Source organism: Silene latifolia, chromosome X, assembly GCF_048544455.1.
Source record: "Silene latifolia isolate original U9 population chromosome X, ASM4854445v1, whole genome shotgun sequence".
Taxonomy (NCBI): Eukaryota; Viridiplantae; Streptophyta; class Magnoliopsida; order Caryophyllales; family Caryophyllaceae; genus Silene; species Silene latifolia.
Window position 1 is genome coordinate 243,580,664 of NC_133537.1, and position 25,909 is coordinate 243,606,572.

Genomic DNA, 25,909 nt, shown 5'->3' on the forward strand with positions numbered 1-25,909 from the left:
TAGTGATATAATTTTAACATTTTACAAGGGTAACTTGGATGTTTTATGAGTGTAATTTTGATTTTTTTTATGACGGAAAATTTGAATTTATATAATTTTAACATTTTACGAGTGTAACTTTGATGTTTTACGAGTGTAACTGTTATATTTTAAGTGTGTAAATTTGATTTTTTAGGCAATTTTCTATATAAAAATTGGAATTTATATAATCTTAACATGCTACGAGTGTAAATTTGATGTTTTACGAGTGTAAATGTAGTATTTTAAGTGTAAATTTGAAGGTCTACGAGTGTAAATTTGAAATTTTACGAGTGTGAATTTAATGTTTTACAAGTGTAACTTTGGTCCTTTAAGTGTAACTTTGGTCCTTTACGAGTGTAACTTTGGTCCTTTATGAGTGTAACTGTAGTCCGACCACCGACAAACACTACCACCGTCCTCCACCACCAATCCCCCTCATAAAAAAGGTAGACCTTTTAAAAAAAACCTGAAAAATAAAGCAAAAAAAGTTAAATCTGAAACCAAAAAAAATAGAATACAAGTGTAACTATGAGGAAATACGAGTGTAACTCTGATGAAATACGAGTGTAAATCTTAAAAAAATATATATATATAACAAGACGAATTTAAACAAACCGAGATTAAAAAAATACTAAAAAAAAAGAGATTTGAAAAAATATAAAACGGGTGTAACTTTAAGAAAATACGAGTGTAAATGTGAGGAAATACAAGTATAATTTAAAGGAATACGAGTGTAAATGTGAGGAAATACAAGTGTAAATTTAAAGAAATACGAGTGTAAATGTAAAAGAACAAAAAAAAAACAGATCTGAAACCACCACAGTGTAACTTTGACATAATAAAATACAAGTGTAAATCTGAAAAAAAAAATATAACGAGACAAATTTAACAAAACGAGATTTTAAAATATAAAACAAAGCGATATTTTAAATACGAATCTGAAAAAATATATACTTCCTATTTTCCAGATCTGGGTTTGAATATGAACAAAACCGACTTGAATATAAACAAACACCCACAACAAACCAAAACACCATCTTTTTATTTTATTATAACACCACTTATTCAAAAAAAAATAAAACAATAAGACGCACGACACTACGACCATCAGCCAACAATATAAGAACTGAAAAAAAATTAAAACGACGACAACAACACCATCAGCCAACAATATAAGAAATATGAAAAAAAAAATGGAAAAATTTCAAAACAACGACAACAACATCACACAATCAGCCAACAATAACACCAACCATCACCATCCTCTAATTTTTTTTAAAACCAGATCTAATGCCCGGTAGATGGCGGCAGCGGCGACGTGGTGGTCGTGTTGTTGTCGTGGAGTTGTTGAGGTGGTGTTGTTATTGTTGTTGTCGAGGTTTCTCCCATCTTTTTTCAGATCTAGAGTGCGGTGGTGGGGAAATTGTAGTGCGGTCGTGTGCGGTGTGATGGACTGTTGTCGGTGATGGGGTGCGTGGTAGTGCGTTGTGTAATGGGTGTCGGTGTTGGGTTGTGGCAGTGGTGGGGATCTCGCGGGGCAGCATCGTTGTGGGTGTGGGTGGTGGAGTGGTGGTGGTGGCGACGCAGTAGTGGAGGAAAAGAAAGGAGGGTGGTCGGGTGGTGGTGGTGTCGGGTGGCAGTGAAGTGGAGGGTGGTAGAAGGGAGGGAGGAAAAATTTATTTGGATTTTTTATTTTGGTATTTTTTTTGTATTTTTTTTTCTGGATGATTTTTTTAGGATTTTAGAGAGAAGAGAGGAAATGAAATTGTATGGGATGAGAGAGAAATAGATGAGTGGAAACTATATATATTATATTAGTGGTTAATTAGGTTGAATTAGTAATTAATGGTGTGATTATGAGAAAGGTGGTTAAACATCTTACAAATGACCATGAGTGTAAATGTAACCTTAGCCCTCCATCTTCCTCATTCAATGGCTTGGATGAGGACTTATGGACTCAATGATTTTTGGTAGACTCACTTGATCCTTCTTCTATATATATATATATATATATATATATATATATATATATATATATATATATATATATATATATATATATATATATATATATATATATATATATATATAGTATTAGGATCAAGTAAGTCCTCCTCTTACATGTGAGTCCATAAGTTCTCTTTAGAACCATTAGATGAGGGATATGGAGAGCTGTGATTGAAGCAAAAAAATAGGATATTAATGAGTTAATTTACCACTCTCTCTCTACTATACTAATTAATTAACAACATATCCTAATTAACCACTAATCTAACATATATACTTTTCCACTCATCATTTCTCTCTCATCTCACACAATTTCAATACTCTCATCTCTCTAAAACCAAATAAATCAAAACCTACCAAAAACCAAATAAATCAAAAACTAACAAAAACCAAATAAATCAAAACCTCCCAAAATAAAAAAACCCACCCCCACCACCCGTCGGCCCACCACCTCCCCCACGCAGCCACCACCACCACCAACGACCACGCAGCCGCCACCACCAACGACCACGCAGCCACGCACCAATACCTACAACCGCCACCACCCTCATCTCTCTCACATGTCGCATAAACCACCACCACCACAGCCCTATAACCGCCTCTCCAGCCCCAGCCACGCACCACCGCCCTCAACCACTTCCTCTCCCGCACCAAGCCCTACAACCGCCACCACCCTGAAATTTTTTTTCCCTTTTTTCTTGGTTAGTTCTCAGATCTTCATTGTTTAAGATCCACTTTTTTTTTTTTCAAATTTTGTTATGTTATTTATTTTTTCTTTATCTGACAAATACGGGTGTAGTTATGTGGTTATGAATCCCGTATCTGTTTTTCTTTTTTTTTTCTTTTTTCTTGGTGTATTTATTTCAGATCTACTCTTTTTTCTTTTTTCTTTGTGTATTTATTCCAGATCTATTACATAGTTAGTTTTTTTTTTTTTTGTTTTTTTTTTCGTCCGGTAGATCCAATTTTTTATGGGTTAGTGTTGTTTTTTGTTTTTTCGAAAACCAATCTGAAATTTACATCTTGTTTTGTTTACCCATTACTTTTCATTTTCTTTTAATTTCTGAGAACAAGTTTTAATTTTCGTTTTTGATATCTCGTTTTTTTCCTTTTTCCAGATCTGAGATTTTTTTTTTTTTTTTTTTTTTGTAATTTTTTCGTTTTTTTGATATCTAATATTTTCGGTTTTTGATATCTCGTTTTAATTTTCGGTTTGATTTGTGTTGAGTTTGTTTTGATATTGGAAATTTGAGTTTGTTTTTAAAAAAACAAATGAAAAAGTTAGATCTATTTTTTCAGATTTTCACTTTCTTTTTATGTTCTCCTAAAGTTGAGATTACACTTATTTTTATTAAAATTACACTTTTCATCATTAAAGTTACACTTTTCTCTATTAAAGTTACACTTATCTCTATTAAAATTACACTTTTTTCTATTAAAATTACACTTTTTTCTGCTAAAATTACACTTTTTTCTGTTAAAATTACACATTTTTTTCCATTAAAATTACACTTTTATCTAATAAAATCACACTTTTTTCTATTAAAATCACACTTTTTTCTGTTAAAATTGTACTTTTTTCTGTTAAAATTACACTTTTTTCTGATAGAATAACTCTTTTTTCTGCTAAAATTATACTTTTTTCATCTAAAATTACTCTTTTTTGTGCTAAAATTACACTTTTTATGCTAGAATTACACTTACCTATTGGACTAATGTTACACTCTCAATGGACTTGGTCATATTCTCATTGGACTAATGTTACACTCTCAATGGACTAAAATTACATTCTCAGTGGACTGAAATTATACTTTCCTTGACTAAAATTACACTTTTCTTGACCAAAATTACATTTCTCCTGGACTAAAATAACAATCTCATTGGACTGAAATTACACTTATCTGGACTAAAATAACACTTTATGTTGTTAAAATAACACTTGTAAAATGTTAAAATTACAATAACTTGTGATAAAATTACAAAAATTCAAAATATTATTCGTTAAAATCACTCGAAAAAGACTGACGTTAAACTTGTAAAAAGCAAAATTCTCGTAAACATTCCTTAAAATTACACTTTTTGCCGGTAGAATTACACTCGTAAAATCCTAAAATGTTGAAAACTTGTCTCGAAACAAAAAACGAAAAAAACCGAAACAGGAAAAATGTTAACAAAATTTTCATAAACTTTGAAGTATAAGACAAAATGTGGTGTTAATTGTATATGATAATGAATTAGTGAATATATTACTAAAACTAGAGAGAGAAGTGAATTAATTAGTGTTAAGTGTGTTTCTTGCTTTCAATCTCAACCTTCCACCATGCATGATCCAAAGATTGTGGAAAGGACTCATGGACTCAAAACATATGAAGGACTTATTTGAACTTCACTCTATATATATATATATATATATATATATATATATATATATATATATATATATATATATATATATATATATATAGTAATAAGATCATCTAAGTCCACCTCTTACATTTGAGTCCATAAGTTCCCTTTAGAGCCATTGGATGAGGAAGATGGAGGGTTGAGATTGGAAGCAAAAAGGAGGGGATTAAAGCTCATTAAACCCACTCTCTCACTACCTATACTAATTAATCACTAACTCTTCCTAATTAACTACTAATTTAATATATATACTTTTCCAAACACCACTTCTCTCTCATATCTCATAATTTCACTCATTTTTTATCTCTCAAAAACCTCTCCTCTCTAAAAAACCAAACAAATTCAAAAACAAAAAAATCAAAAAATTTTCCCCCCTTTTCTCTCCAACCCAACCCACTGGCTACCACCAACTCCACCTTCACCCTCCATCCCGACACCACCCACCCTCACCTCCTCACGGCCACACCCACCACCCACGCTCACAACCTCCCCTTACCACGGCCACAACCACCAACGCCAAAATACCAACCACCCGCCACCACCATTACCACGGCCACAACCACCAACGCCAAAATACCCCTGACACCGACACTCACTCCCACGTCCACCCTCCCCTTACTCGCGCTGCTGTCATCCTTTCTCTCCGTCGGCCGTCTCCACTGACCACCCGACATCCCACCTTTTCAAATCTTCACCGCCACTGTCGTTCCCGCCCCTCACGCCGCCACTATCAGCCGCCATCTTCCTTCTCTTCTCCCTTTTTTTCGTTCATCTTGTCACTGCCGCCACGCCACTTGCGGCCGTCACCTCTGCTATCAGATCTCGACTCGGCCATCACCTCTCCTCTCAGATCTGGAACTATTAGTGTTGTGGTGGTCGTGTGGTGGTCGTGCGGTTGGTGAGTTGTTTGCAGTGCTTGATTTTTTAAAACAAAATTTTAAAACTAGCCCATGATTTCAGCAAAATAAATGGAATGAAAATTGTGTAAGGTTATTGTTGTTACACAAATCTGGAAGTCGAATTGTTGTTTCTAACATTGGGTTTTGTTTTACAGGAAACAAAGAAGAAGGTGGAGTGTGGTGGGGTCGTTGGTTGGTACTAGCATATTTGTTTTTAAAAAGTTTTAATTTCGTTACCCACTAATATCTACTCCGTATTTGTTTTTAAAAAGTTTTAATTTTTTTTTTTAATAAAAAAAATTAGGGGATGGTTGTGTACAAGGATTCGAATCCTAGATCTACTCCGTATTTGTTGATTTTTATGTTCTACTCCGTATATGTTACACTTTGATCTATTAAAGTTACACTTTTGTCCATTAAAATTACACTTTTTTCTATTAAAATTACACTTTTATCCATTAGAATTACACTTTCCTCCATTAAAATTACACTTTTATCCATTAGAATTACACTTTTCTCCATTAGAATTACACTTGTATCCATTAAAGTTCTATTATTAAAGTTACACTTTTCTCCATTAAAATTACACTTTTTTCTATTAGAATTACATTTTTCTCTGTTAAAATTACATTTTTTTTTGTGTTAAAATTACATTTTTTTTTGGCTAAAATTACACTTTTTGTTGTTAGAATTACATTTTTTTCTGTTAAAATTACACTTTTCTTCATTAAAATTAAACTTTTTTCTGTTAAAAATATACTTTTTTCTGCTAGAATAACACTTTTTCTGCTAAAATTACACTTTTTGTTTTTGTTAGAATTACACTTTTTTCTGTTAAAATTACACTTTTCTCCGCTAAAATTACACTTTTTCTGCTAGAATTACACTTACTACTATTGGACTAATGTTACACTCTCCATGGACTTGGTCATATTCTCATATTCTCATTGGACTAATGGACTAAAATTACATTCTCAATGGACTAAAAATACATTCTCAGTGGACTAAAATTATACTTTTCTGGACTAAAATTACACTTTTCTGGACTAAAATTACATTCTCCTTGACTAAAAATAACAATCTCATTGGACTGAAATTACACTTACCTGGACTAAAATAACACTTTTTTTCATTAAAATAACACTCGTAAAATGCTAAATTTCAATAACTTGTGATAAAATGACAAAAATTCAAAATATTATTCGTTAAAATCACTTGGAAAAGATTGAAGTTAAACTTGTAAAACGCTAAATTCTCGAAAATATTCCTTAAAATTACACTTTTTCCTGTTAGAATTACACTCGTAAAATCCTAAAATGTCGAAAACTTGTCTCGAAAAAAAAAACGAAAAAAAAGAAACAGTCGAAAACTTGTCTCGAAAAAAAAAAAAAAACAAAAAAAACCGAAACAGGAAAAATGTTGACAAAATTTTCATAAACTTTGAAGTATAAGACAAAATATGGTGTTAATTGTGTATGATAATGAATTAGTGAATGTATTATTAAAACTAGAGAGAGAAGTGAATTCATTAGTGTTAAGTGTGTTTTTTGCTTTCAATCTCAACCTTCTACCAAGCATGATCCAAGGGTTGTAGGAGGGACTTATGGACTCAAAAAAAAAAAGGGACTTAAAAGAACTTTGCTCTCTCTCTCTCTCTCTCTCTCTCTCTCTCTCTCTCTCTCTCTATATATATATATATATATATATATATATATATATATATATATATCTAGGGTCAGGATCCGGTGAGAACCACTAACATAATGAGATCAGTGAGAACCCTCACTAAATCTCCACCAAATCTTGTGTCGAAAGTTTTGGTGGACCATTTACCATTATTTTAGTTTATTCAAACACATTTTTTAGTATAACTAATCACAATGTATTGATTTTATTAACAAAATATAAACTTAATGTACAAAAATACAATTAGGTATACTAAAATGACTTAGATGCAGGAAAACGAATACTAGGTGCATGAAAATTGTTACATGCATAAAAATTATTACTAGGTGCATGAAAATAACGGGTTCTGGATGCACGAAAACGAGTTCCAGGTGTATGAAAATTGTTAGATATATGAAAATGAGTAGTAGGTGCATGAAAAAAAAAACGTATTTCACCTCAATTTCCGTTAATAATTTAAACTTTTTGGACCAAGAAATATGTTATCTAGTCATAAAATTCTATGCTGAATCCAAATATGTCGTTATTTTTTAGAAAAAAAATTCGTAAGGTGGAGTTCTCAAGGTTCTCATTATGTTGGTGGTTCTCACCGGATCCCAAATCTATATATATATATATATATATATATATATATATATATATATATATATATATATGAGATAGGATCATATGAGTCTACCTTCAATATTTGAGTTCATGAGCCTCACTACCAACCGTCAGATCAAAGGGATCAAAGGCTGAGATGTGCGCGCAATAATAAGGGTAAAATTGTCATTTAACATCTCGTTATATATATACCGCCTCATTCAGACTTTCTTTCATTGCAAATTCTTTTTTCTCTCTCTTCTCTCTTTCGCTCTCTCTTAAATTCATCCGCCTTTGTTCTCTATCTCCAGTTCGTGATCAATCCCCTATCATCGAATCGCTTTAATTTTGCAATTAATCTAATCGATTTTAATTTCTCCATCTTACCGGAATGTCAGGTATCATCATTCCTTTATTTTTTGTGTTTTTTGTTGTAAGTTCGCTTTGTTTTTGTCTCACTTTATGAATTTAAGTCATTTTTTCTGATTTTTATTAATTGATGTTTAATTTTTATCATTTTCCTCCTTTTAATTCATGTTTCAATCATCTCGTGTTACCTGATTTAGTTTAATTTTGGTGTTTTTTGTTGTTATATCAATTTCTGAATTTTAGTCATCTTTTCTGAGTTCTATTAATTGATGTTTTATTGTTATCATTTTACGTTTTAATTCATGTTTCAATCATCTCGTGTTACCTAATTTATTTTAATTATCTCATGTATATATTGCTCATCACTATTACAATTACCGCTTTATCTCGTTTTTTGTTTCGCGAACTATTTCGCATGATTCATTCAGATTTGACCTTAATTGTTGCTGTTTGACCTAAATTTGTTTAGTATCACAACATATCCTTAATAGTATCACTCGTATTCTTTACAGTATCCTAGTTTAAAATATAGTGATATATTATATGTTTTACCTAATTAGCATATCACACGTTGTCTTTAATACCACATATCATTCACAATAGTATCATATACTAGAATATCTAATAATATATGCTTGTGTAAATTAGTATCCCATACTCTGCTTTACAATAGTTACTTTATGTAATTCAGTATTAGGCGTTATGCTTAATAGTATCACATGTTATCCTTAATAATATCACAGCCTGATTTACTCTAATTAACTTTTTCCTGCTAGAATTTGTTCCATCACCCTGTTTTGAAGATACTTTTTCGGCTTCTCTTATACCTACTTCTATTTCACAATGCATAGAACTTGATGATGTGCATGGTGGAAATCACCTTTATTTGATTGTCACCCCTGGAGGTTCTGTGGACTGGATACGGAATGTTGCCACTCAATTTACACCTAAAATAGGACAAAGTTTTGCTACCTTAGATGAGTGTATCCAATTTTATGAAACTTATGCGGACACTTGCGGATTTGAACCAAGAAAGTCTTCAACTAAAAGGTTTCGTGGTAATGGTGATATAAAGACAAAACTCATTGTCTGTAATCGAGAAGGCTATAGGGATAGTCAGCCGAAAGTGTTACCCTATAATGGTGAAGCGGAGAAGAGAAGGATGAAACCATATGATCCAAGGAAGACCAAGATTACTAGGATTGGTTGTAAGGTCAAGATTTTATTTAGATTTGTCATCAAAGAAATTGACCAAGTTAAAGTCCCACTTTTTGTTGTTGATCACTTTTATGTTGCCCATAACTACCTTCTTTGTCCACTAAAGTATAAAGAATTTCAGAACAAATCCAGACACCTTAATTTACATCATAAACAAACAATCATTGACATTTACAAGGTGAATATCGACCCAACGACTACTTTGAGGTCTTATAAGGAGTATGTTGATGGTTATCAAAATGCAGGAGCGTATTTGACTGACTTTAAAAATTTTGGTAGGCCAGGGTTTTATTATGTGTATGATGTTGATGAGAAGCAGTGTTTGTTTCGTGTTTTTTGGGCTGATGCAGAGCACGTCGAAACTACTCACTATATGGTGAGGTGGTGACCTTTAACCCAACCTATTCTACCAATAGGTATGACATAAAATTCTGCCCTTTTACCGGTGAAGATCATCACATAAAGTCGGTCACCTTTGCTGCTTCACTTGTGGGTAGGGAGAGCAGCAAGAATTTCAATTGGGTTTTCCAGAAATTCTTAGATTATATGGGTGGAAAGGAACCCAATTTCTTATTTACCGACCAATGCCTTGCAATGACAACTGTAGTGCCTGCTGTTTTTAAAACAGCTGCCCACCGTTATTGCATGTGGCACATCATGCAGAAATTACCTGAAAAGGTAGGCACGACGATGACCAAAGAGACGGACTTTTTAAGCCGTATGAATTCTATTGTTTGGGATTCTGACCTAGAGCCTTTTGACTTTGAAGTGAAGTGGTCTGCGTTTATCAATGAGTTTCAACTGGAAGATAGTGGACGATTGACATATATGTTTAACAACCGGCAGTGTTGGATTCCGGCTTATTATCGTGACATTCCCTTTGGTTGTCTTCTCAGAACAACCCAACGTTCTAAGACCATGAACAACTTCTTCAAGCGGTTCGAGAATCCTCATGGCACACTTGTGAAATTTTGGTTTGGCTTCCACAGCGCTATGGATCAGCAACGATACACCCATAAGTCATTTGATAGAAACAATGATTACTCTCCACCTCTAACCAAAACCATCTTTCATCTCGAGATTCATGCATCCACTGTCTACACACACGAACTCTTTTACGAATTCCAAAAGCAGTGTGTCGCTTCTTTGCATTCATGTAGCACTGGAGATTCTTCAAGGGATTCCACTACAAGGTATCTTTATGTTGAAGATGCAATATTGCGTACGACGTACACAGTAGCATTTAATCCCACAACTTTCGATGCAAAATGATCATGCAAGATGTTTGAGAGGAAGGGATACATCTGCAAACACATTATCTGGATTTTATCAGGTAAAGGGGTGAGGAAGATACCTGAACAGTACCTTTTAAGTAGGTGGATAAAGAACACAAAAAAGACGCCTCTTTATGATGTGCATGGGCAGTTGATGGACGATTTTGATTCGTCAGATGTGAGTAAGCTGCAGATTTCAAATGTTTGGCCAGAGTTCTACTCAACGCTGTCTCTACTAAAATCTCTGCCTGAAAATCAAGTAACCGATCTTACTGATTTACTAAAGGCATTTAGACACAAATTCAAGCCCGACCCAGAAACAATGATAAAACAACAAGAGTTAGAGATGCTTCTTGGGGTTAAGTGTTCAGATGAGGTCCATATACTACCACCTGTCAAATTCAAAAACAAGGGTAGTGGCAAGAGTTTAACCTCTAAGAAACAACAGTTCATTGAAAAGGCACAAAAGCCGAAAAGGTTTTGCAATAATTATAATCAAATAGCACATCATGATAAGTGCAACTGCTCTAATCCAGCTGCTAAGACATCTGAGCACTAAGTGGATGATAATTAATCTGACGTAAGTGATTTTGCTAACTACACATACATTCATTATGTTACACTTCTTACTTACATTATTTAAATCTTTTTGTTATTCATGTCTTTTTTCTGTGTTTTTTAAGAAACAATATAACATGTACCTCTAAATTATATCATGTTGTATACAAAATAAAATCACATGTTTAACCATCCAAATTTGTCTTCTTGTGAAACAATATCAGAACCATTTCAAGTAAGTATCATTAGTCATTATATACAATATCACAGTTATTTACACGTTTAACATACTGCTGAAATGATTTTTTGTTCTTTGATTTGCTTTTTGCAGAGTTCTTCACTTGCGGATGTTGATTAAGAGCATGGGTACATGCTGATGAAGTCTACATTACTCGCATATACAAATTGTTTTCTATTGTTAACTAATAGAACAGAAAAATAGCAAAATTGTTTTTGTATTCTTATATTTCATTCTACATGGGAACCTTTTTTGTATTCTTTTTAAATTTTTTGTAGAACCTCAGAATTAATAATATAGTTTAACTAAGATTTGGCCCGTGTATTTCACAATGTAACACTTGATTGTAGATAATATCACATATACTAGGAACAATATCACAAATTTATGGTGAACAATATCAGATTTACAATACTTTTATGAAAGACCATGCAATTGATTGTAATTGTCCAACAATGTCACAGCAATCAAAATTAAATTAGTATCACCAAAATAATATCAATCTGTGTCTACAACAATATCAAAACTCATAACAAACAATATCACAACTTGTTAAAACATCATCATTGTTACTGAGATTTATTATCCCTCTAGAATTTTTGTAACACAATATCACCTTGATTACACAGCAATATCAAACTCTACACAAAAAAATATCAAAGTTAAAAGGATATTTAAATCCCTATCTACTTTTATTGTATGTTGAGAAGCAATATCACAACAATCAAAGTAAAATATCACATGACGCTTGAAACAATATCATACTTTACCAATACTTATATCAGATCCAAACCAAAATGGTTAGCCATAACTACTTCTGTAAACTTGAGATTCAATATTCAAAATATGTAACATTAGATTCATTGTCCTACCAGCATTACATCCATCTACTTCTAATTACAACTTTGTGCCAACAAATCTAGTAGTCTTAATTGCTTCCTCTACTTACACCTCTTCCCCTACCTCGATTCTTAGTATTTGCAATGCTCTTGAATCGGTTGTATCTTATTTTGGGTGGTTCTCCATCATCTTTAGCATCTTCTCGGCAATCATGTTCTCTATAAAGAAAATACGTAATAATTTAGATAATTTTTTGAAAATAAAAGTCAAACAAAAGCAAATTAAAATCCAACTAATGTAAAAGTCAGGTTATCGATTTTGTACCTTTTCCGAATAATGGGTATTACTGTGTCAATGTTCCGTATCCCAGTACCATTGGCCTTTCCTTTTGCAGGAACTTTTACATTTGTTATTACCTCCTCGACAGTTGTTCCCTTCTCAGCTGCTTTCTCCTTGCCCTTTCTCTTACCACACTTCTCTTTTGCATCTTCATTGTTTTTCCTTTTTTGTTTTAATGTCTTCAAGAGTTCCTCATTACCTTCTGCAAACACTTTAACCTTTTCGATCAAAGTTGTCCTGTTCTGATTTATATCAGCTAAAGGCAAAGATTCTGCCATTTCTGCCCAGTATTAGCCCCTATACACTTTCGCGGTCAAGTCGGCTTCATACAGCTCTCCCTCATACCGAATCATGTGCAACATTAAGAAGTTCCCAGGTTCAGGATTGTTTATCTCCTTCTTCTGCCAATCGAAGTTGATGTTGGCAACATCAAATCCTATTATCTCTTCCGCTCTTTCAACCTTCTTCACTTCTAGATAGTCCCTCATGTCATAAGCCTACAACGTTAACCAAAACCATTAGTGATACTTTCACAAGCAAACAAATTTATTTTTCCAATGTTAACATACAGCTGATAATTTCAGAACTATCAATAAAATATACCACCAAATCTGCAATTTTGTGTATTTCAGCTTCCTCCCAGTCGTCGTACTCTGTATTCTCCAGTACTTCAACCGCATCGGTTTTGAAATTTATACATACACATAAATAATGGTCTTTCCATACCATCGGAATAAAAATGAGATCTTCTTTTAGGTTACAGGGAACTATGTTCCTTGTAATAAATTCATCCCATGCTCCAAAAATATGTTTTATATTCCTTTCTGTGTCTTCAGTTCCTTCGACTATTACGTCCTGTTGTGTGTATAGATGTTAAAAAGTCGTATTCGTTTTAAGAGTTAATACATTTAATCAAATTATAGATCAAACTAAAACAAAAGCTTACCATGTTTTGAATTCCAAAAAATATTAAACTTGTATCACATTTTTCTGTGTGCTCAATGTGATTCAGAATTAACGCCCAACATTCAATTACATCGCTATTGACATGCACATTTGGAAGCAACGACAATATATCATCTCTGACAAGGTATTGATCGTTACTGAAGCTGGCAACAACCTCACTGTTCCAATCATTAAGACAAATGGTTTTTTTTAAAAAATGATTAATATTACATACAATATCACACCACTCTAAATATAGTATCACAACTCTAATGAAAAAGTATCACAAAAATATAGTTGTCCTCAAGCTGGCAACAACCTCACTGCTTGTTTGAAAAAAATGAAGAATCAAAGATAGCACACTACTCTAAATATAATATCTTAGTACAAATGAAAAAGCATCAAAGATTTTAAAGAATCATAATCTAATGGGAAACTGTGGTCGTCTAATAGGCAGTAGTCAATCACTTCTTTCCTCATGGTCAACATCTTTGCAAAGTATGATTTGTTACCCTTCATAAACTTTGAGACGAGCTCCAATTTAGCATCTGCCAAACCACAGTTGTACGTGCTTTCAAGACCATCTGATTTCCCCTTTCTTCTGCTGCCCACGACACTGGCAAAACCATCTTCTACCATAACTAGATAAATATATACTACGTTATTCATGATTTCATATTGAGTATTAATAATAAAAATAATTAGTATGGTACAAGGTAGTGTTAACAAATGTAACCTTTCTTTTTGGTAACGGGCGTCCATTTTTTTCTTTTTTGCCTTTTTTTTCAGCAATTTAGGAAAGAGTGTACGTTTGATGGCATTAAGGTTTTTAACCTTCTCCAAGACCTCACTCCTATTTTTTTTTAAATCACTCAAGATGAGCGTCGCTGCAATCTCCGCCCTATATAACCTCCTCTTGTTTTCCTTGTACAGTTCACAACTAAAACGCTCACCAACGAAAAACATCATGTGAAACATCATGAATACGTCACAGTCCAGGTGCAAGTCTTTCATTTGCCAAGCAAAGGACACATTTACCAACTCGTAGTCCTTTACTTTTAGCCCTCTTTCATAACCTTTGGTGTTGAGGTATTCACCATAAGTACTCCCCTGTATATGTTTAAATTAAACAACAAATCAATCTCAAACTTATCTAAGAAAATCATTATATCTTCTTTTTTTTTTTTGCAAAACATTATCATTTCATTTCATAATTGAAAAGAAACTACAAATTTGCAAAAGCTATCACACAATACATCAAGCAACTAGAAAGCTAATTTGGAGAACTTGGTCCAAAACCACAACATTTTTAGGAACAAATGCTATTAACAATAAGAGAAGAAGCAGTATGATATATATGATATAACCAAAATCATTATATCATTAGTTTTTATTTTCAATATAGTACTTACAACTATATGAGCCAGGTGTACATGCTCCTCGTCTTCGAAATCATCATAGTCTCTGTTGTCCAAGTAGAACATGTTCTCCCTCTTGAAGTCAATACAAACGCAGACATAGTGCTCTTCATAGACCAAAGGTATGAATACCTATGGAAATATTAGGGAACTGCTAATTAGGCCAAAAAGTGTCATTCATATGATTTCAGAAACAATATCACAAGTGACAAGTAACAATATCATACAATATATTAAAGAATATCACATTTAAAATATATAATTTAACTTTAATAATATCAGCACTAACTACTAACAATATCACACAGTATACAAAATAATATCACAGCTAAAAGTAATTTAAACGTCTTACCATATCTGAATTCAAATTCAAAGGCTCGTTATAAACAGTTGACCACATGTCCCATGAGCCATATACGTCTGCCTTAAGTCTTGTCATTTCATCAAAATCATCTTCATCTGCCTTCAATATTTTCTCTATACCACCCTGTTATTTAGAAGGACAATTGATTAGTGTCAATGACACATTTTAAAGTACCTAATTTAAAAGATGATAAACACAAAGTTTTTGTTTTCCATACTGAATGGGCAATGCCGTAGAAAATCCTTGTCGGCATGTTGTTGTCCTTTTGTGCCATTTGGAACTTTGAGCAATATTGTCCCTGACTCAATGACCACTGCTTCTATCATAGTTTCAGGCAACAAAGACTCAATATCGCCCTTTTGTATACAATGGTAAGTTCCAAAGTTGCACACCACTTCTGTGTATCATTTTGCAAAAATATTAGCATATTAGTTTTCCAGATATAATATCACTATTAACATGTAATAATATCACAGTTTATATAAAACAATATCACAGCTGTAATATTTTTTTGATTTTAAGGAACAATATCAACACTAAGTACTAAGAATATCACACAGCATACACAATAGTATCATACCTGAGTTCAAATTCAGTAGCTGATATGGATCAGATTAAGTCATATCTTACATTTTAAAAACATATTTTAAAGAGGGACTTACGACTTGGTAATTGTATGATCTGTAAGGAAGCTATAATCCACGACGTCTTTGCGAAGCTTCAGCACATTCTCAAATAAATCGTCGTTTTTAAACATTGATTTCGAAACAAGCTGAGCATCCTTGTCCGACAAACCACGGTCCAAAGTACCGCCCAAATTATGAGGTATCATATCTGCTGAAGTAGGTACTTTGTCCATTAGTTCTTTACTCTTGTGCAACAAATACTCATTGATGCTTATCGTTCTTGTTTTTCCCAATGTAACATTTGTTACAACCTCCTTCAATTGAGTCACGACATTGCTACCCTCTTTCCTTTTCTCCACCTCTCTTCCACTGCCCTCCGGATGAGCTTTGTCACTAGGAAACTCCACTTCAATTTCATCCTCAATAGTTTTCTTCGCCTTTGTTCCACTTCCCTTTGGATGAGCTTTATCAATATGCAACTCCACTTCAGTTTCATCCTCAGCAGCGCCTATTACTTCAACCAACATGGGAAACACCCTCTTTCAACTGGGTTGCCGCATTGGTATTCTCGTTACTTTTATCAGCCTCTTCATCAATGCCTTTCTTATTTGTTATATCAGCATTAACCTCCTTATTGATCGCCTCATCAACAGCTCTTGTTACTCCTAAACATCTATTTGATATTATTTCATCTAAATTTGAATCCATATAATTACCCTGCTCATCATGTTGGCCTCCATCATCATCAGTGTTCAAGTTTGTAACATTATTATTTTCCTCATTTTTCTGTTTATTATTGCACTCCAAATCATCATCACTTAGCAATTCTTTATCCGTACATCCACCATATACCTTGTTCAACTCTTTGTACTTCATCTTCAACAACTCAATCCATACACAAACGTCGGTAGCCCTTGTTTTTCTTTCTCTTTTTCATACGTCCTGGCTATTGCGTAGTCCATAAACTTGTGAAAGCTTTGATCTCTAAAGAAAGGCTGTGTTGGGGATATGGGAGGAGCTGCAGCTTGATTTGTTGTTGTAAATTTATAATTATTACAAGCCTCTTTTCACCACAGTCTTCTTCAGCAACGGCTTCATTATCACCGTCTTTCTTGGCACCAGCTTGTGTAGATGTACTTGGTTCATCCATTGGATTTATATATATATATATATATATATATATATATATATATGTATATATATATATATGTATATATATATATATGTATATATATATATATGTATATATATATATATATGTATATATATATATATATATATATATATATATATATATATATATGAAAATTAGGCAATGTCAAAAATATCAGAACCAGTAAAATAAAATTTCAGAAGCCATTATAAATAATATCACAGTTTGTCAATATATCATTATTAACAAGATTTATTATCCATCTGCAGTAATTGTGATTTTTTTAAATGATATCACTCTACGTACACAAGAATATAACACTTTATAGAAAACAATATCAAAGTAAAAGTGGTTTTCAAATCCTTATCCAGGTTTTTCTATTTGAGAAGGAATATCACAACAATTAAAGAAAACTATCAGAAAACACAATATCACAGTTTTTATATTAAAAACTGCAAGGAAAACAGCAAGGCATTATTCCTTACATCCACTGCTCTTGCTCTAATCTGTTTGTCAGTTTCAACACCAGTAGGTAACTTAACCATCATGTACCCCACTTTTGTATCTGTTCTAGCATCATGTTCATGTTCAGAGCTCTGCGTGAGTCTCAACTCTGTTTCTTATGAAAAATACATAATATGTTAGTTTTTGAAACCTTTTTTAAACTTTATTACATTCATAATAAACCAAAGTGGTTTAGTTTGGGACCTTGTTGTTGTTGTTGTTGGCAGATTGGGTACTCAATCTTGGATTTTGGTGCATTCCCCAACGATTTTGTATTCTTCTTAGCATCAACCCTCTTTGACAGCTCTGTATCATCCCAATGCTTGATAATGGGTAGAGTGTGTGGCAAAACATCTCCTTTAAAATAAAATCTATGGAAATACGCTAGCATAAGAACTAGTATACACCCAGTTACAGTTGACCTCGCACGTTGTTTGCACACACTAATACTATCAACCATCTCTTGAAAGACATAAGCACACCAGTCATAGTTTCTTATCCTCCTGACAATCACAACAGCCTTAACCAGTTTTAAATCAAGGGTTTTATTTGAAGACGGTGCTAGGAAAATAGACATGTTGTATATTACGAACAGTCTCTTAAAGTCATCATCAACATTATTACAAGCCATCAACCTGCATGCACTTGTTTCACCATAATTGGAGCAAAAGTACTCTCCAACCCAAACCTCTCCCTCCATGCATTTTTCAACTTGTTGTCCTCCACACCAGTTGTATTTCCCGTGACTGCAATGTCTACAGGATTACCTCCTCTAGGAAGTTGAAAGATGTCGTGGACATCATGTTTCGTCAATATAAAATCCCACTTTTTGGTTTTAAACATATTGGACGTACATTCAAACGCCTTTAAAAGCAAGTTCATAATCCCATGTGGTATTTGAGTTAACTTCGGCTCTAACAAACCACCAAACCCAATCTCCCTCACAGCCTGTTTTTGTTCTTAATTTAGGTTGTTAATCAGCTCAACCAACTATTTTGGTCTACACTTCGTCTGCAATGCTTGTGCCTTTTTTTTTTTACCTCATATTTTTCTATAAGTTCGTTTTTATCACCGGTTCTATTTCCTAGTTCCCTTCCTATGACTTTTTGGTTGATCGTTGTTCAACCTCATCATTTGTTGCTAGAGGCCTCTTTTTTGCATTGGTTTTTTTATATTTTTTTTGAAACAACCAAGTCCAAGTCCATTTTGGCTGAGTATGAGTATCTGCATTAAAACATAGCACAATATTACAACTATTAACAATGAATATCGCAATTATTTGTAAAAATATCACAATACATGTTCTTAATGAATAGTTTAAAAAATTTATGATAATCCAGTACAATAAATCTATACATTTTAATATCACATCATACAAAGAACAATATCAAAATTACGATGACTAAGTGCAAGTATCTTGTCATTTAATAACACATCACATATAAAACAGTATCATAAGTTTTGTTTAGTATCGCATCACTGTATGAATGCAAATTGTGAAAATAATGAACCGCATCACTGTATCATAATTAAACAATGTTAAACCGTAATTTTTCAGTCTTAAGCAATACGAAACCCTAATTTTCTTTATTAAACAATGTTAAACTCTAAATTCCCGATCAAACAACATTAAACCCTAATTTTTGCGATTAAAACAAGTAAAACATCTAATAAACAACTACATTGATAATTAATCGTTTAAAATCATCAAGTACATGAAAGTACTGTAAATAACTCGACATTTAGCTCGTTTTTTTAATTAAATTCGTTTAATTCAAGGTACATATTATAATTTCGAACAATATCAACATGTATACGCAATTTAATACTACATAAGATGAAATAAAATTGCAGAAATTGAAGAAAATGAGTAACGATTGTACGTCAACTATGTTTGTCAGAATTGTAATAAAAAATATTGAATATATTGATCGAATAATGCTAGAATATTGAATATCAGTTGGAATCGTCTTTAATTTTTGATGATTTTACGGTTTTCAGTGAGATTTTTAGAGAGGTTTTTTGATTTTATTTGATTTGAATTGTTTTTTTTATTGAGTTTTGATCTTTTAGAAAGAGAGAAAACTGAAAACTGAAAAATGGCAGTTGAAGAGTTTTGTTTTATGAAATATGTGGGTGATATTATGTCGTATATCGTGTGATACATATTTGGCTTCACGGGACTCAAAAATATAGGTGGACTCAAAAAGATACATATTTGCCTCTCAAAATATATATATATATATATATATATATATATATATATATATATATATATATATATATATATATATACATATATATATATATACATATATATATATATATATATATATATATATATATATATATAGAGGAGTTCTAATGAGTCCTCCTCTCAAATTGAGTCCATAAGTCCCTCTAAGGGCCTTTGGATGGACTCAATGAATGGTTGAGATGCATTTGATTAAGGGCTATTAAAAAGAAAAGGAAAAAATGTGGATGGTTGGATTGAGATGGGTGGTTGAGATTGAAAATTACCAAATAAAATTACCACTAATCAAATTTCTATACACTAATTAATTTTTCTTTTTCTCTCTAGCCCCTAATTAATCAGTTTTGAGTTTCAGATTTCAGAAGTGTAAATGTAATGTTGTATGAGTTTTACAAGCGTAAATCTAATGTTTTACGAGTGTAAATGTAACATTTTAAGAGTGTAAATTTGATTTTTTGTGACGGAAATTTTGAATTTATATAATTTTAGTATTTTACAAGTGTAAATTTGATGTTTTACGAGTGTAAATGTAACATTTTAATAGTGTAAATTTGATTTTTTTGTGACGGAAATTTTGAATTTATATAATTTTAACATTTTACAAGTGTAAATTTGATGTTTTACGAGTGTAAATGTAATATTTTAAGAGTGTAAATTTGATTTTTTGTGACGGAAATGTTGAATTTATATAATTTTAACATTTTACAAGTGTAAATTTGATGTTTTACGAGTGTAAATGTAATATTTTAAATTTGTAAATTTTATTTTTTGTGACGGAAATTTTGAAATTATATAATTTTAACATTTTACAAGTGTAAATTTGATATTTTACGAGTGTAAATGTAATATTTTAAGAGTGTAATTTTAATTTTTTTTTTGTGACGGAAATTTTGAATTTATATAATTTTAGCATTTTACAAGTGTAAAATTGATGTTTTACGAGTGTAAATGTAATATTTTAAGAGTGTACATTTATTTTTTTGTGACAGAAATTTTGAATTTATATAATTAATATTTTTTGACTGTAAATTTGATTTTTGCAAGTGTAAATGTAAATATTTTAAGAGTGTAAATTTATTTTTTTAGGCAATTTTCTATATCCAAATTTGAATTTATATAATGTTAACATGTTACCAAGTGTAAATGTGATGTTTTACGAGTGTAAATGTAGTATTTTAAGTGTAAATTTGAAGGTCTGCGAGTGTAAATTTGGAGGTTTAAGAGTGTAACTTTGGTCCTTTTAGTGTGACTTCGGTCCTTTATAAGTGTAACTTTTGTCCTTTACGAGTAAAACTTTAGTCCGGCTACCAACAAACACCACCACCGCCGTCCTCCACCACTAACTCATATCCTCAAAAATATATGAGCGCAAATATATATATAAATTTAACGAGTGTGAATGTACAGATATACGAGTGTAAATGTAAAGAAATATGAGTGTAAATGTAAAAATTGTGAGTGTAAATGTAAAGAAATATGAGTGTAATTGTAAAGAAATATGAGTGTAAATCTAAAAAATGCGTGTAAATGTAAAGAAATATGAGTGTAAATGTAAAAATTATGAGTGTAAATGTAAAGAAATACGAGTGTAATTGTAAAGAAATATGAGTGTAAATGTAAAGAAATATGAGTGTAAATCTGAGAAATGCGTGTAAATGTAAAGAAATATGAGTGTAAATGTAAAGAAGTACGATTGTAAATGTAAAAAAAATATGAGTATAATAAATATATTTATTAGATCTAAGAATAAAAATCATGATAATACAATTTTTTTTCAAAAATCTACTATATATTTATTAGATCTACCCAACAAACCATGGAAAAATGATTAGAAAACGAAATTAGAAAGGGTGGTAACAATAATCCATATCTCATCAACAACAACACCACCACAACCTTTCAATTTAAAAAACAAAAACATATCTGAAAATTTTAAAAGTTAAAAACAAAAATCAAGCAATAAAAAAAAGAAACAAAATCACGCACAAACACAAAGGAAATATGAAAAATAAGGGAAATTTGTGACAAATTAAAAACAACAAACTCCATCTAAAAAAAAACGAAATATAAAAAACAAAAAAAAAATCCTTCAAAACTGAATAACACCCGAAAACAAGAAAAAAATGAAAAATGAAGGCTGAGAGAACAGCCCGTGGTCGTGGGTGCGGGTGCGGGTGCGGCGAGGGTGCGGCCCGTGGTCGTTGGTTGTCGGCGAGGGTGCGGCAGAGCTAGAGCGTGGTGGGGGCTCAGATCTGGAAAAAAAGGGAGAAAGGGAGGGAGGTGGTTGGGCTAGTTGAGGCGGTTGGTGGAGACGGCGGTGGGGTTCGGATCTGGAAAAACATGGAGAAAGAGAAATGAGGTGGCTGGGTTGGTGGAGAGGAGGGTGCTGTTTGTGTGGATGTTGGTGGTGGTAATGGAGGAGGCTTGAAGGGCTGATGGTACCGGGATTGTGGTGGCGGCTCGTGGGTGGTTGTGACGGCTCGTGGGTGGTGTTGGCGGGATTGTGGTGGTTTTGGTGGGGTTTTTTGGGTGATTTATTTTTTTGGAGAGTGAGGGAGAAGAAGAGGGAGAAGAGTGTCGGGGTGGTTGACGTGGTGGTGGGGCTGCGGTGTTTAGGGTTAGTGCGAGGGTGGTAAGGTGGTGGACAGAGAAGGAGGAGCGGGCGAGGTTGGATGGTGGGTCTGGATGGCGGCAGGCGGGGTGGTGGAGGTGGTGCGTGGAAAGAGGATGAAAGACGATGGTGGTGGTTGGTGTGAGAAGGAAGTGGTTTTTTTTTGTGTTTTGATTTTATTTGGGTTTTAGTGAGAGAATTTTTGGGAGGTTTTGATTTTATTTGGTGGAATGATATTTGTGGGATAGGAGAGAGAAGTGAGTGGAAAAAGAAAGGTTATATAGTAAAATTAAGGGTTGATTAGTGATGGTAGTGAGAGGAAGTGTTTAATTAGCACTTATCCCCTACTTTTTGGACTAATCCCTTGCTTTTCCTCTTCAGTCTCAACCCTCCATCCCATCTTTATAAGGGTCCTAAAGAGGACTTATGGACTCAATGAAAAAGGGTGGACTCATTAGATCTTATTTATATATATATATATATATATATATATATATATATATATATATATATAGAGAGAGAGAGAGAGAGAGAGAGAGAGAGAGGGGGGGGGTTGTCGGGGAGTACTTATATTTGGTTGAGTCCATAACTGTAACACCCCCATCTACCAAGGAGACTTAACAAGACCTTCCCCAGCAGATAAGGACGTTACCATCTCGGTTGCCCAAGGACAGTAATAATCAAATATCGATAAAAGAACAGTTATATTAAATTACAAGTGATATAAACAAAATAAAAGATACAACTCGTGACCATTATCAACTATGTGAAACTATCTCTGCCATAACTCGTGGTAGACTCGTCCCTCCAAGCATCCAGCCATGATCCTGACAACAACCTGCTAAGACCGACTGCTCACCATTGTGGATCACGGCAGACATAACATAAGAAGACAACACAACAACACCACACGAGGTCAGTAACTGAAGGAACGATACAAAAGTAGATACAACAAACACAGTAGCACACGTACCCCACCTCCTCCAATCACCCACACACTTCTGACTACCCAAAGGTCCAGTCCTCCCAGATTACCAATCGCAACTATAAATCCACACCGCCAGTGGGGGACCGTAGCCGTTCCCACCTAAGCCCCGCTCATCTAATCTGAGCGATAACCCATGTTCCTTAATATGCACATCTCCTTCTGTGGCGGGTTCCACAGAGGGCGAATCAATGGCGTGAAGCCACTCCCACAAGTGACTCTACTCAGCCGAGGACGCACCTCGAGAACCACAGACAAACAAACAATAATGACCAGCAACAACTAATCCATACTACCAACAACGATACAAAAACCAATTAGACAATACAATCGACATAATAGACAACCAACAATACTGAGTAGGAAAATCTACCTTTAGCAAACCGCAGCGATTCCACGCACGACCATAAGACAACAAACAATCACCATAACCACCTATATCAACCATCATAACCATCTATTACTACTACCATAATCACAACTGAAACCAAGGGAGACGATGATGATGATGACACATACCTATACATAGCACTCCGGCGTCAAGACCGCTACCCGACTAAAGCATCCCATCCCCACGGTGTAACCACTTTCAAAAGCCTCAAGGAGATGAACCATGGTGAAGGAGAAATGATATAACGGCATCTAGGTTTAGGAAAGAAGGTGAAGAAATCATTTGGGTTTCACGATATCGCGATTTATATTTCCCCGCTGGACTCACGTTACTCGATCGAGTATCCAACTTACTCGATCGAGTGGCCTCTATTTGATCGAGTGACTAAGCTACTCGATCGAGTAGCCTCCACTAGATCGAATTGCCAGAACAAAAAGGGTTATTACGACACAATGTTAACTCGTAAGGTTTCCAAAGGTGTAGATAGATGTCCAAGGTCAGTCAACGATGGTCAACGGGTCTCTAAAAGGACGGGTGTTGCAGTCTTCCCCCCCTTAAAAAGAACTTCATCCCTGAAGTTCAACTCATCCTCTCCTACTACACAAGGTGAAAAGGAACTAAGGCGACTGTCAACCATCTACCCCGACAAGGACAAACACAACCGTTCTGACATACCACCTATCTATGAATGCTCACCGCCCATCATCATCATCTACCTCAGTACACACCATTCATTATGATTCCTAATAAATCATCAACATGCACTATACACGAGAACAAATTAACACAACCGTTACTTCCACTTACTAACCAGATTCTATCACTGTACGACTCCCTACCACATAGGCTAATTATCTGATACAACCATTCCGTTTAATCATCCAACCCTTAATCATAAACAACAATTAATTACTAATTACAATACCAATATGCAGTGGGGTCTTATGTTAGCAATGGTAGAAGTGCAGAGGCAAGACTGAAGAGGCAAACTCATTATCTCATTTGCTCTTCTTGTTACTACCATATATGGTGTCAAAGGAACAATTCGAGGGTGCACCTAATCCTTCTCAGGCCTGAGAATCTGGCTGCTAAGATCAGGGAGGATGCCATGAGAAGGATCAGATCAAAATTTGGATGCTCTGCAGGAGGTGAAGAAAGGTCCTGGCTTCAGAAATGGGGCATTGTGGGCTATTAGCTGGTTGTAGTTTGTTCTAGTGTTGGTTGTCAGGGAGTTAGTTTGTAGTAGAATATGCTATCATAACTCTTTTGTAATTGTAAGTGTTTTGATATCTATTTTTATATACTCACATTTCACCAAAAAAAATAACAATATGAAACAATGCCAATACCAATTACGACATAATTATCATACCAATTAACCAACCGATCATCTTATAATTCTTTAAACAATAAGTAAGCTAGCATTAACTCCTCAATATTGATATTACCTCATTTATATCACTCAACACAATGTGACAATTGAATTACTCAAAAATGAAATACAACAATACGATGCCAACAACTACTCGCAATTACTAACAATTGCTCAAAACAATTACTCAAAATGTGATAACAATTACTCAAAATGTGATAAACTTGTCATAATTTGTCATTTTCCCATGAGATATTACTCTTCCCCTCTTAAAAAAAACTTCGTCCCCGAAGTTCACCTTCAAGTCGAACCACAATCATTACACAGAGACGATAACTTTTATTTAATATTGACATTACGAAATAATTGTAATATGCATTGAGACTATCAACTAACATGGTACTTCATTGACATTGCATAGATATGACTTTTGCATATTAAGACCATATGAAAAGTGAATACCACAATTATACCTTCGGTCATCCCATTATCATACATGAACATCGAGGAACTCCTTACGTGACATTACCAAAGCATGTAACAAGAACTATAACCATCATTTAACATGTTACTTCAACCAATTCGATCAAGTATCCCATAAACTCAACAAATGAAACATATTCTCAACAAATTGAAACATGACGACGTGATTACCAACCATGACAATGAAACATATTCTCAACAAATTATATATGCATGATGACCATAAACAATTTATAATGAAATCCACGACAATCAGGGGCACTTAATCGAGTTAATAAACAACTCGATCGAGTTGACGCTACTCGATCGAGTTCATCAGCTACTCGATCGAGTATGTCGAGTCCAGTAAGCATTTCTAACTCA

The 25,909-nt window shown here is 33.6% G+C and overlaps 2 protein-coding genes across 2 annotated transcripts; both read left to right on the forward strand.

The window, feature by feature from the left end:
- Positions 1-7,995: 7,995 nt before the first annotated feature.
- On the forward strand, positions 7,996-10,463 carry LOC141619845 (protein FAR1-RELATED SEQUENCE 5-like). The gene is made up of 3 exons (XM_074436865.1): positions 7,996-8,002; positions 8,750-9,440; positions 9,542-10,463. Exons 1-3 carry the CDS (start codon positions 7,996-7,998, stop codon positions 10,461-10,463), a joined length of 1,620 nt encoding a protein of 539 aa, XP_074292966.1.
- Positions 10,464-10,472: 9 nt separating this feature from the next.
- LOC141619846 (uncharacterized) lies at positions 10,473-11,024 on the forward strand. Its single transcript, XM_074436866.1, has one exon. The coding sequence runs from the start codon at positions 10,473-10,475 to the stop codon at positions 11,022-11,024; it is 552 nt and encodes a 183-aa protein (XP_074292967.1).
- Positions 11,025-25,909: the final 14,885 nt, after the last annotated feature.

Bases quoted from the DNA above. Each gene is read 5' to 3' on its own strand.
- LOC141619845 (XM_074436865.1), top strand. The intron at 9,441-9,541 runs GTATTTGACTGA...GGGCTGATGCAG, and splicing joins GGTTATCAAAATGCAGGAGC to AGCACGTCGAAACTACTCAC.
- LOC141619846 (XM_074436866.1), top strand. From the start codon at position 10,473: ATGTTTGAGAGGAAGGGATACATCTGCAAACACATTATCTGGATTTTA.